This window comes from Gossypium raimondii, chromosome 7 (assembly GCF_025698545.1).
Source record: "Gossypium raimondii isolate GPD5lz chromosome 7, ASM2569854v1, whole genome shotgun sequence".
Taxonomy (NCBI): domain Eukaryota; kingdom Viridiplantae; phylum Streptophyta; class Magnoliopsida; order Malvales; family Malvaceae; genus Gossypium; species Gossypium raimondii.
Window position 1 is genome coordinate 4,620,420 of NC_068571.1, and position 12,085 is coordinate 4,632,504.

Consider the following 12,085-nt stretch of genomic DNA (forward strand, 5'->3'; position numbering starts at 1 on the left):
TAGAGAATTAACATTGGGCATTACTCTGGAGAGGACTTAGAAACTACAAGAAGGTCCGCAGTAGTCCAATTGTTCAAAACATATCCTAGAGGACAAGGGCATATCATTGAAACATCCTCAATTCCATCACCCTCGTTGTCAACAACATTTATGCTAATGTTCTGAAGACCCTTTTCAATCAATAAAAAAGCATTTTGCGGATTGTCTTGCCCTGGGTACATCATTCCCGTAGATGTAAAGGTCTTTGATAAAGGAGGATACATCATTGGCTCCCATTTCAATTCTCGAGATGAGGTTATTGCGATTCTTCTTTCTTGATTTTTCTGCAATTGTCTTCTTCTCTAACGTATGTCTGGCTCAAACCTCAAACCGCATAAAACCTTGTGGTGTATTGGTTTCAAAGCTCTAACTATCCCTTGCTGATATCTTCCTAAACCTTTCTTCACTCGAACTCCCTTTCCTACAGTCAGCTTAATTCCCATCTTGGTATTCCTTGACAACTTTGGTGTGGGAATCTTATTCCCTTTAGCAATAAATGTGGCATTGATAAATTCGAAGGAATGAAAGGAACATTCTACGGTACCCTTGCTTACTTCAATGTAGGGTGTATCAACAGAGATAGATGCAATGATGTCTTCCTCACCAGCGACAGTAATCAAGCTACTATCCATGATAAACTTCACTTTTTGATAGAGAGATGAAGGAACTGGCCCAGTAGAATGAATCCAACGCCTCTCTAAAAGGAAATTATATGAAGGTGTGATGTCCATGACTTGGAACTCGATATCATATGCACATATGCCCACCTCTAGAGGAATTTGGATCTTTCCAAAAACCTCCCGTCCTGTCCCATCAAATGCCTTTACTGTGGAGTGACATGGCCTTAGATAAGAAATATAAATTGGCATCTTAGAAAGTGTGTCCAAAGGCATGACATTGGGTGCAAACCCATTGTCGATGAGCACATTCGGTACTATGTAACCCTTGCAACTGGTTGTGATGTGTAATACTTTTACAGAGCCCCTACCATTCGGTGGTATTTCGTCATCACTAAAAAAGATGAAATTATCCGCATTTAGGTTATTTACCCACCTATCAAGCTTTTCGACAGACAAATTGCTCGCCACATAAGCTTGATTTAACACTTTTAGCAAAGCATTTCGATGTGGCTCTGAGTTCAAAAATAGAGATAATATCGAGATTTGCGCCGGCTGCTTGTTTAATTGCTTCACGATGCTATATTCTCTATGCTTAATGAACTTCAAAAATTCATGTGCTTCCTCCTCATTCGCAGGTCTTTTAACTTCTTGCTCAAACGGCATTTCAACATCGACCTCAACCTCATGCATCGGTGCTTTTCCTTTCTGGTTCAAGTTAGTGACTTTCTTCCTTGGTTCAACCATCTCGGCAGAATAACACCTCCCGGTGCGGGTAAAGTGTCCTACTCCGCTAATGCCTTCATTCATAGCCTTTGACTTTTCATCTTTAGGTACAACAAAATTTACATCATATTTCCATGGTACCACCTTATTGTCTTTGTAAAGGAAAAGAGATGGCACTCCGATTATCACCATTGGTTTAACTTCCTCCATCTTCGTCTCATAATAAATCACCAAAGGTCGATCGGCGCTATAAAGTATAGCTAATGGTTGATTATCAGATTTGCATATTTTCCTTTCCTCGGCTTCCTCCATTTTATCAAAAATCTTGACCTCCTTATTATCAATCATGTCCTGAAGTAGTTTTCTGAATTCCTCACAATATTGGATGTCATGCCCTTCGACGCTATGGAAGTCACAAAAACTTTGACCTTTTGTATTTTCTTCTATGAAAATTCTATTGGATGGACAAAACAAATCCTTTTCAACCATCATCTTCCATACCTTCCGCAAAGGCGTCCTTACTTCAGCAACACAGGTTTTGGCTCGCCATTCATCTTCATTTGTCACCACATTCACATTCCCATCAGTATGGTTAGGAAGAGGGTTTTCAGCCACATTACTAACACCATCAAATCGCAGAATACCAACATTGATGAGACCTTGAACCCTCATTTTAAAGGCAAGACAATTTTCTGTAGAATGCCCTTAATTTCCAGCGTGATACATGCAACTAGCATTAAGATCATACTATTTTGGGTATGGGGGCTTCAGGTGTGCCATATAATGTGATGATATTAATTGCTTCCCCAATAGTTTCAGGTATAATTCTTCGTATGACACGTGAATCGGAATGAACTGAGGTTTTTTAGAACTGGATTTCGCTGGTCTTTGTTCATTTTTGGGTTGGCTTTGTATAGGCATGGTGTTTGGTGGGAACACGGTGAACAGTCTTTGGTTATTCATAGTGTAGACGGGGTAAGGAGAAGGTGCCTGACAGTAAGGACCTTGGGGAGAAAAGTAAAAGTTTAAAGGTGGGCGATAACGAGGTCGTGATTGGGCTGGGTATGGATTGGAGGTATAATGGCTCTCGGTTCCAACCATATGGGTTTCTGCCTCCTTTTTCCTTACGGGTACTGCCCTTTTTGAAATCTCAGGGCCTTCGATCCTCCCACTCTTGATGGCGTTTTCTATAAGCTCCCCGGATATTACAATATCCGCGAAGTCCTTCGTGGTACTTCCTACCAATTTATCGTAAAATGACCCTTTTATAGTGTTGATGAAGAGGACGATTATCTCCGTTTTAGTTAATAGAGGTTCTACTTGAGCCGAGATATCCCTCCATCTTTGTGCATATTGTTTAAAGGTCTTTGTTAGCTTCTTTTCCATCATCTATAAAGTTAGTCGATTAGGTATCATATCTGATACATGCTTATATTACTCACAAAATACTGATGCTAAGTCCTTCTATGATCAGATCCTTTCTCTACTAAGCTGATTATACCATCGAAGAGCCGATCCAACCAAACTGTCTTGAAAGTAGTGTATCAACAATTTATCCTCATTCACGTAGCCAGTCATCTTCCGGCAAAACATGATAAAATGTACTTTTTAACATTTTGTCCCATCATATTTTTCAAAATCTGGTGCCTTAAATTTCGGGGGTAGAACCAGATCGGACACCAAACTGAGCTCTTTGGCACTCAATGCAGAGAAGACTTCAATACATTTTATTGCCTTGAGTCTTTCTTCCAGGATCTTATACTTATCTTGAATATTATGATCATCAATTTTCAACCTTGCTACTTCTACAGGATCATCTAGATCTGGAACAATTGGATCTGAAGGATTATCCCCGGGGTTCGATATGAATATTCCTTGCCCTAAATGAGTAGGTGGTACAGGATGTTGTTCCAAGACTGGAGGTTCCCCTTGGGGATATCTTCTTTGTGTTGTATGGGCGTGAGGTGGAGTGAATCCTAGGGGATAGAGTGGATCCTAATTATTATTAACTCTTAACTGGGGCTCTATGATATTGGGGCTCTACATAGGTCTCTTTCCTTTGACCAAGGTTGTCATCATCTTCATCATTTTAGCCATTTGATCCCTTTGCTCGAGTGATTCCTCTCGAGATCTTACCATCAGATCTCTTGCCTCTTGCTGTGACTTAGCCAGCTTCTCTTGCAATTCTTTTTGGGTCATTTCCATCCTTTCAATTCTTTCGTTGAGTTTAGCATCCATAGCTCTAGCTCTTAGACGTGTCCTATAAGAATGACGTAATTCAAGACTTGTAGTGTCGTAACTGTAGATTATATAGTTCTAGCCTTAGTGAATGATTAGAGTGATATGTACATGCAATGAATGAATGAATGAATGACTAATGAATGTTATTCGTACGTAAATATGGAAAAAATAGGTGTTGATTTCAAGATAGCCCCATACTTGGGCGTTTTATTAATCAAAAAAGTCCATTACAAAACATTTTCCATTTTTGATTTAACAGTTACACAAATTTCCTATCCATATCGCCTTGTTTCCTTACACGTTTTAGAAACTCCAGCATGCTCGATTTTTGACTTAGAGGGAATTGGCAACTGAGAGCTTCTACTTCATCCGATAATTACACTATTTGTACAGCCGCCTTGCGAATTTCATTGACCAAACTGCCAATATGCATATCCTTTTCTTGGAGGGCTATTTCGTAGGCATGAATGTTTCTATCATGCTGATCATTCTTCTCTTCTAGGGCTTTTAGGAGATAATCCAAATGTTGCTGATGAACTTGCAGCGTCTTTTTTAAATCTTGTATCTTTTCTTTTAGCTCTTGACGCTCAGACTGACTAGTCATTAATTCTGCAGACACGGTTTCGTATTCAACATTCTTCTTCCTTAACTCTATCATAGCACGTGCAGCTTTTTCCTCTTCCTTCTTCGCTTTCCCTCTCCAAAACTTCATCCCGCCTTTGATGTTGCTTATTTCTCTCTTCCATTCTGCCGATGATTTACCCAATCCACTATTCCTTATGGTGCCTCTTTATTTCTTATTTCCAAATGAAGATCCCTTAAGTCATTTCTCATGATCTCAACTTCTTTTTAGACTTTCTCGGTTCTAGATTTTTCAATTTGAACATCAATCTTCAGTTGATAGTTTTCTTCTTAAAAAGAACTAATATCTTGTAACAGCTTGGCTTTTTCACGTTCAAATTCATGTCTCGCCTTCTCCAGCTCGGATGGCACTTCTTCTGAGAACAGATTCTAGAAAGCATAATCAGTCGGCGGGGTTAGTTGATTCTTCACTCGTCGTTGTCTCTATATGTCATAATCTAGAGTGATAGTATCAGCATAGAGAGCTAACTCTATTAGGTAGATTTCCTTCCAAGAATTTGTAGCATCTCGAAACTTTTTCATGTAACCCTTACCCGTAAAAGCAAACTCAGATTGTACCAATCCACCGGTAGCTGGTATGAACTTTCGTGAAGCAAATTGTCTTTGAACCATCAACGGAGCATACCCAACTCCACCCCATAATCCTAGTAAAGGCACCAAACATTGGTTTCCACACTTGTATAACAGGACAGAAGGACGAATCTAAGGTGCTATCCAAGTTATATTTTCGGCACGGAGGTTCTGAAAAACCGAGATCTAGTGCTGTTCAGTGACATCCTTTGGCCAATCTTTTTTAAGGTATGCTACCAACGGAGCAAATGTATTTGAAAACATATTGAAAGACGTATGTTCCACTTTCCAAAAGTGGCTAAAAATCCAAGCATTAAGTAACTGAAAGCATCCGATAAAACACCATTCCCCTTTCCTCCTACAACTATTTAGAGATTTAAAAGTCTCGGCCAAGATGGTCGGGACAGGGTTGATTCCTTGCCTCAACTTTTCGAAGAAATCCACTACTGTAACTTCAATGTGCCCAAGAACCTTTGGGAAGATGATCAGTCCATAAATGGCCAAAGCAAACAGATCCATTCTCTTCAAAATATCTGGATGATTTTAAACTAAATCTCGAAGAGAAAACCACGGAACACAACTAACTTCATTCTTTTTCCTTATTTTTTTTTAGCTTTTTCTTTAAAGTCATCAGTTTAGGATCCTTCACATATATGTTGTTGAGTTGTACATTGTCAATGCGAAGTAGGGCGGCATACTTTTCTATGGTCGGAGTCATGTCTTCCTAATTGAAATTGAAACACTGGTAGGTTGGGTCCTAGAATCGAACCATGGCTTGAATCAACTACTCGTCCACACTGATTGTTATCAAGTGAGTTATATCCCCATATTTTTTAGTGAAGATGCCTCTAGTGTCTGAGTCCCACTGTTTCCAGATCCTAGTCAAGTTTTCGAGGTCATTCTGACGAGTATTTGAAGTCACATGCCCAGGAAGATTGGAGATATATCCTTCCTTTAAACTGTGCCTTTTTGTTTTTTGGGTCCTCAAAGACTAGTCTTGAACTACGGCATTTTTATCAGTTACTTGAGTAATTGACTCCTCCATCAGAAACCCTTTTTTGGCAACCAATCTCTAATCAACACTTTCCTAATAGGATACCTATGATGCACGATGGGAAACAAAATGAAAATAAATAAACTTAGTTAGTAACCACGACAAATATAAACAGAGGAAAAACTATGGTAAATCTAACAAATTAAGCTATTTAATCATGCATTTTGGAGAAACTGACCCACATTTTTGTCTCATCATGCTTTACGAAATAAACCTACCCCACATACTCATCAGATAATCTACCCAATCCAAATTTATTAAACGGGCCTAATTCCCTTGCAAAAAGTGGAAATGTAAAAGAAATAAAAGGTAAAAGACATTTCTCCCATGTTGTAATACCTCGAAAATTACTATAGTAAGAAAGTAAGATAATATCCTTGATATAGTAAAATAAGGAAATAAAGTGATCAAAATAGTAATATTGAGTTATGTCAACATTGAGAAGTATATTATGACATATTAATTCAAGAAAGGATTAAATTACAAAAGTGAGAAAAGTTTGGTTGCCCAAGAGTAAATACTCAAAATTTGAGGGGTTAAAGTGTAAATACGAAAAAGTTGAAGGACCAATAGTGTAAACATTTACGGGTGGAATAATCTAGAAACTAAAGAAAATGGATGAATTAGGACCAAATTGAAAAGGTGAAGAATTTTGAGGGACTAAATTACAATTTTACCAAATTAAGTGATAACTCAAGGATGAAATTTAAAAAAAATTATTAAGGGCAAAATGGTCAAATAGATAGAGAGAATTCTAGAAGGTAATGATGATGTTTGTGATATTTTTAATTAATTAATTAGATAAATATTATTTAATTAATATTTTATTAAGATTTTTAGTATTATTTTATTATTAAATGATAAATATAAAAGGGAGGAAAGATGATGAAAAATCATCATCTTTCCATGCAACCAACTTAGAAGAGAAGAGAAGAAAGAAAATTTTGCTTTCTTTACAATTTGGTCCTTTCACCAAAAATTCACTATTTTCACCTAGAAATCAAAAGAATTTCTATAGCTTCCAAGAGAGAGAAATAATAAGGAGACAACAGGGAGCTAGAATATCAAGTTAGATTCAAGAAATAGAAGCTGGAGGAGAGAGAAAATCAAGTTAAAGATTGAAATCAATAGCACAAGGTAAGAACATCAAGATTTCAATATATTTTTAAGTTTGTTATTGTTGAAAAATCATGGAAATGATGTTATAGTAGAGTTTTCTTAAATAAAGTCTTATGTTCTTGATATATTAGTGAAGGAAATAAGTGAAAATGATGGGAAATATTATAGAGAAAGGGAATAAGGGAGTTATAAATTTAGTAATCAACATCTTGCACTAAAACAGTTTTGGACAGCAGCAGTAGGTTAACTTTGAAAAATCACCATAAATTTTGGAAATATAATTAGAGGATGAAAAAAATATGGATTTAAATCTTATTAAGTCTAGTTTCTTATAGAAGAAACGATGTACGTAATGGAATTGTAAATCATGAGATATAATAAATTTTGTGAGACAAGGTCAGAATGAATTCGGGTTCCCCTGTTCTGGCTTTGGAAAATCATAAAAAATTTAATAAAAATGATTAGAGGCTTAAATTTATATGTTTAAAATCCTTAATGATTATATTTTCAATAGAAACAAATGGAAACATCATCCAAATTCTATACAAAGAGATAATTAATTTTTAGTGAAGAGGGTCAAACTGTCAAACAGTTAAATAGGGAAACTTTAAAGTATAAACTGTACTTATTGGATAAACCAAAAATTTTAAAATCTTATGGTAAGAAGATATGTGAGTCTAGTTTCATATAAATTTAGCGTATCTTAATTTGGAGTTCCGTAGCTCAAGATATAAATAATTTAGTGACTATGACTCAAGTGGACAGCTTTGAATTAATATATAAATAAATTGTGGAATTATAGATAATATTACATATAAGCATATTATACATTAAGGATGTGGAATGGAGAAGAGGAGGAGGAAAATAAATGATTATTCAACTAGCATGAGTTCTCATTAAAAATAACCAATTTGCATGTTTTAGGTTCAAGGACTAAATTGAATAAAAGTAATGTTTTAAGGGTAAATTGGTAAAATGTCAAAAGTGACCAAATTGCATGAAATGAATTGTTTTATTATTTAAAACAATAAATCGAATGGAATATTAATTTATATCAAGATTAGGTGGAAATTGCGAAAATAGAAAATTACCAAAATGTCCCTAAATTTTGGTATTTCGCAATTTAGCCTGGTAAGTTCGTGTAACTTAAATTATATTCTTAGATGATTGAAATATATATATATTTGATTGAGAAATTTATTTGAATTGTGAACATGAGAAATTGTGAATTGAATGAAATGGAAATGAAGATTTGAATTACATGAGTAAATATCAGCTCTCGTAGGCCTTATCTGTTATAAATATAATATTTCGAGGATATGTTGTAAAGAATTATAAAAGCACGTTAATAATTTAAAAGTTTTAATTCGGATGAAATTTTGTAACTCGGTTTAATACGTATGCAAATGTATGTCTTCTAGTAATGCCTCGTACCCTATTCCGGCGTCGAATACGGGTAAGGGGTGTTACAATGTGATATCGCCAGATTCGGTCATAATGTTTAGACCGAGTTTGGGGTGTTACACATGTACTTATTTTGTGACTATTCAACGGACAAAGGTTCGGTATGACTCTAATTGGGTGGCTCGTACGATTCACTATATATGGTTTTGGTTCCAGAAAGGTACTCAAATTTTCCATATTGTTGTCTACTAAGGCTAGTATGGAGCCTCGGTCATCACCCATCACAGGGTCACGAGCTCAATTCGAGGGATCACATTTACTTATGCCTATGCGGAGCAACAAGTTAACTCACGAAAGCATAAGTCATATGTAACCCGAAAGCATTTCACTAACCTGTGCGGAAGGACGAGTTAACTTACGAAGGCGTAGCGTTTACTTCCACTTAAACGGACGGAGCTCGGGTGGAGAGCTCATGTTATGCAAGAATGCAATTGCACGATGTGTGGGGAGAAACTCACAAACCTTTTTTTTTGCTTTTTATTTTTTTACTAAAAAACTAAAATCATAAGATTTACAGCTGAAAAGCAAAAAGGTAAAACAAGTTAGAAAAATGTTTACAACATTATGCAGATGCATGACTTTTCAAAAACGAAATTCAAGGATCACGATTAAATGTTAATTTGAACAAAGAATTTAAAAATATTGACAACACGCTTTTAACATCAGACTTAACTCTCAAAAAAATTATCCCCAGAGGAGTTGCTAGCTGTAGCGACCTAAAATTTTTGCGAGCGCTAGTCGAGGTCATTACGAAAGGAAATTTTATCTTGACAGTTATTGAAAATTTGGACAACAATCTCAATTTTACTTAAAAAGAAGAGTCACCACCGATCCTTTTTCCAGGTGTGATCGGACACCTATTAAATTCTCTTTTTTTAAAAGAAAAAACTATTTTTAAAATTTCTTTACAAAGAATCGATTTTAGGTCTATGTCAAAATCCAGAGAAAATCAGAGTTCGGGAGTCGGTTACATCCGAGGAAGGTATTAACACCCTTGTGACGCCCAAAATTGGTATCTCGTTAAGTGCGTGTTGTCTCAATTTTCAAAAATACAAGTTCAATTTAATATTTAATTGTGATCCGATTGAAAATTGAAAATTTTAATAAATTACATATTATTATATCATATATATTTTAATGAAAGAAATTTTTTTGAATTTTTTAAATTTTTAGAATGGCGTTCTGTATTTAGTAAAAATCAATGATATCCACCCAACATAGCAGTGAAATTAATGACTTAATGCTAAATCGGTTCGTTGCCTTAGGTATTGGAATTATTTAGATTTAAAATTGTAAATAGAGTAAACATAATAATATTTCAAAAAAACTATTTAAAAATGTCAATTCAATTAAAAACGAGATGTCATCAAAATACATGGACTAGATTAAAAGTGGATAAAAAATATCAAAAGGCCAAAGTTATTGGCTTGATCCGAGGCAAAATGGGCCTTTTTTATTTTTTATATTGGATTGGTCTGCCTCTGGCGTTGGGCTGCTACCTGGCTGGTCTGCCAATGATACTGGGCTTCTGCTGGGTTGGATCTTCTATTGGGTCTGCTGTTGCTAGGCCTGCTGTGGGATTTGGGCCGTTGTTAGACCGGCTCTTGCTTGGTCTTGACCATTGCATGTGCTCGTTCTTGAGGCTCGGGTTGATGGCGGGTTGGGTCAACCCGATTGTTTCCCTTTCTTTTTTTATTTTCTTTTTTTATTTATTTTCCCTTTTTTTCCTTCTCTTTTCTTTTTCTCTCTAACCCTAGCCTCCTTTCAATCCACTTGCTGTCGTTGCTTTCTTCGCCCTGCGGCTTGGCGGCTACCGGTGTTTCCCCTCTTTTTTTCTTTCCCTACTCTTTTTTTTCAAAACTCTGAAAGACGTAAGGACGTTGTGGCTCATCTTAGACGCCGTCGCTTGCGCTCGTCACTCGAGCTCCCGTTGATCCTTGATGGCCGTGGCCAGATCTCCTATTTTTTCCGGCGTCTTCCTCTAAAGGATTAGTTTTTTTTAATTTACTTTTGGTTTCTATGGTGGCTTGGCATTTTGGGTTGTTGAGGGTGAACAAAGATAGATATTGGAAAGGTTGGGGTTTCGATTTAAGATGGGTCGAGTGAACGAAGTGATGTTGGAAGTGGTGGTCGCATGGGATATGATAGGGGAGGCCAAACAAAGATTTCTTTTTAACTCTCTGTTTCTTTTGTTTTTTTCATTCAAAACCTTTTTTTTCTTGGATACCCATTTTGAAAGGAGAAAAAGTCTTTTTATCCTGTTGATTTCTCTTATTTTCAGGTAGCATTGGAGGCCATTATGAGCCTAGGCTGGCCGTCGGAAATAGCGGATGGTAGGTGTGCGAAATCTGCCTGGCGGCTGCAAAACTGACGTGATGTGCCAAAAGGATCGGATTGTAGAGGATGCAAAACTCTTAGGGCCAAAATGTAATTTAGAGGAAAAGTTAGGGTCAAAATATAATTTTTGAAAAAGTTAGGGCTAAAATGTAATTATTAAATTTTTTATTTTTTCTGATTTTATTTTTTATTATTATTCTATTATTATTTTAAAATTAATACAACATAAAAAAACTTATGGGCTAAAGCCCAAACAAGTCCAAAATTAGATTGGGATAAACCCAATTATCTAATCACAACAGGCCCAATCATTGGACCCATATGAGACGGGCCCAAACCCTAAATCCCTTGATCCAAAAAAATACTTCGAGCTTAAATTATCTAGACCTGTAATTTGGAAATAAAAATTAAAACATGAAATCAGAACCGGACAAAATTCAATAATTACAATGTGTATATGTGGTCATGTTGAACTACTTTTAGTAGGTTGGTTGTGAATGGAATAGACGAATTGATATGGTTGAAAGGTTTGTAAGCTATGAATTTGTGTTGGATGAATGTGTATTAGTTTGAGGTTTGATATGTGGTGTCATTGAAGGGATAATGGTTAGACACTTAGGTTGAATGATTTAGCATGTTTTAGACATGTTTAAATGTGTTTTGAATGTGTGAAAATAGTTGGAAATGGTTTGGCTTGGTACCTAAGAAATGGTTTGGCCTGAAACACAGGCTATCACACAGCAGTGTGCCATACACTGTCGCTCCACAAAACCATGTGACCTATTTGATTTTTGGTGCAGGATTGCCCACACGGTCTTGCAACATGACCGTGTAACCCTAAGTTACACGGACTCAAGTTGTTACACGGTTTAGCCACACGACCATGTCTTTGAGCCACACGGTTTGGGCTCTGTCACATGGTCGTTTGACCCTTGTTTCTCAGTTTTTTCCATATTTTCTATTTTGTTTCAGATTAGTCCCTACTTGTTTTTAAACTGGTTTTAGGGCTATGTAAGCTCGATTTAAAGCCCGCATTCGTATATATGCTATAGATAATGATTGGTTATGAATATTTGATATTTAAATTTATTTTCGAATTGTTTTAGATTGTTATTGAATTCGTTAACTTTTGTAATACTTCATAACCCTAATCCGACGATTAAGACAAGTTAGAGGTGTTACAAGGTGGTAAGCCTTGACCACATTGCTCTGATCTCAACCTTCAAGTTCGCTCCAATATTGGTCAAGAGCGATATTTTGGCCTTTTTACTCTCGG

The 12,085-nt window shown here is 36.2% G+C and overlaps 1 protein-coding gene across 1 annotated transcript; it reads right to left on the reverse strand.

The window, feature by feature from the left end:
* Nucleotides 1-341: 341 nt before the first annotated feature.
* Nucleotides 342-2,054, reverse strand: LOC128042468 (uncharacterized). Its single transcript, XM_052633808.1, has one exon. It carries the CDS (start codon nt 2,052-2,054, stop codon nt 342-344), a length of 1,713 nt encoding a protein of 570 aa, XP_052489768.1.
* Nucleotides 2,055-12,085: the final 10,031 nt, after the last annotated feature.

What these genes read in the sequence shown, in the direction of transcription:
- LOC128042468 (XM_052633808.1), bottom strand. Translation starts at nt 2,054, where the DNA reads ATGAGGGTTCAAGGTCTCATCAATGTTGGTATTCTGCGATTTGATGGT.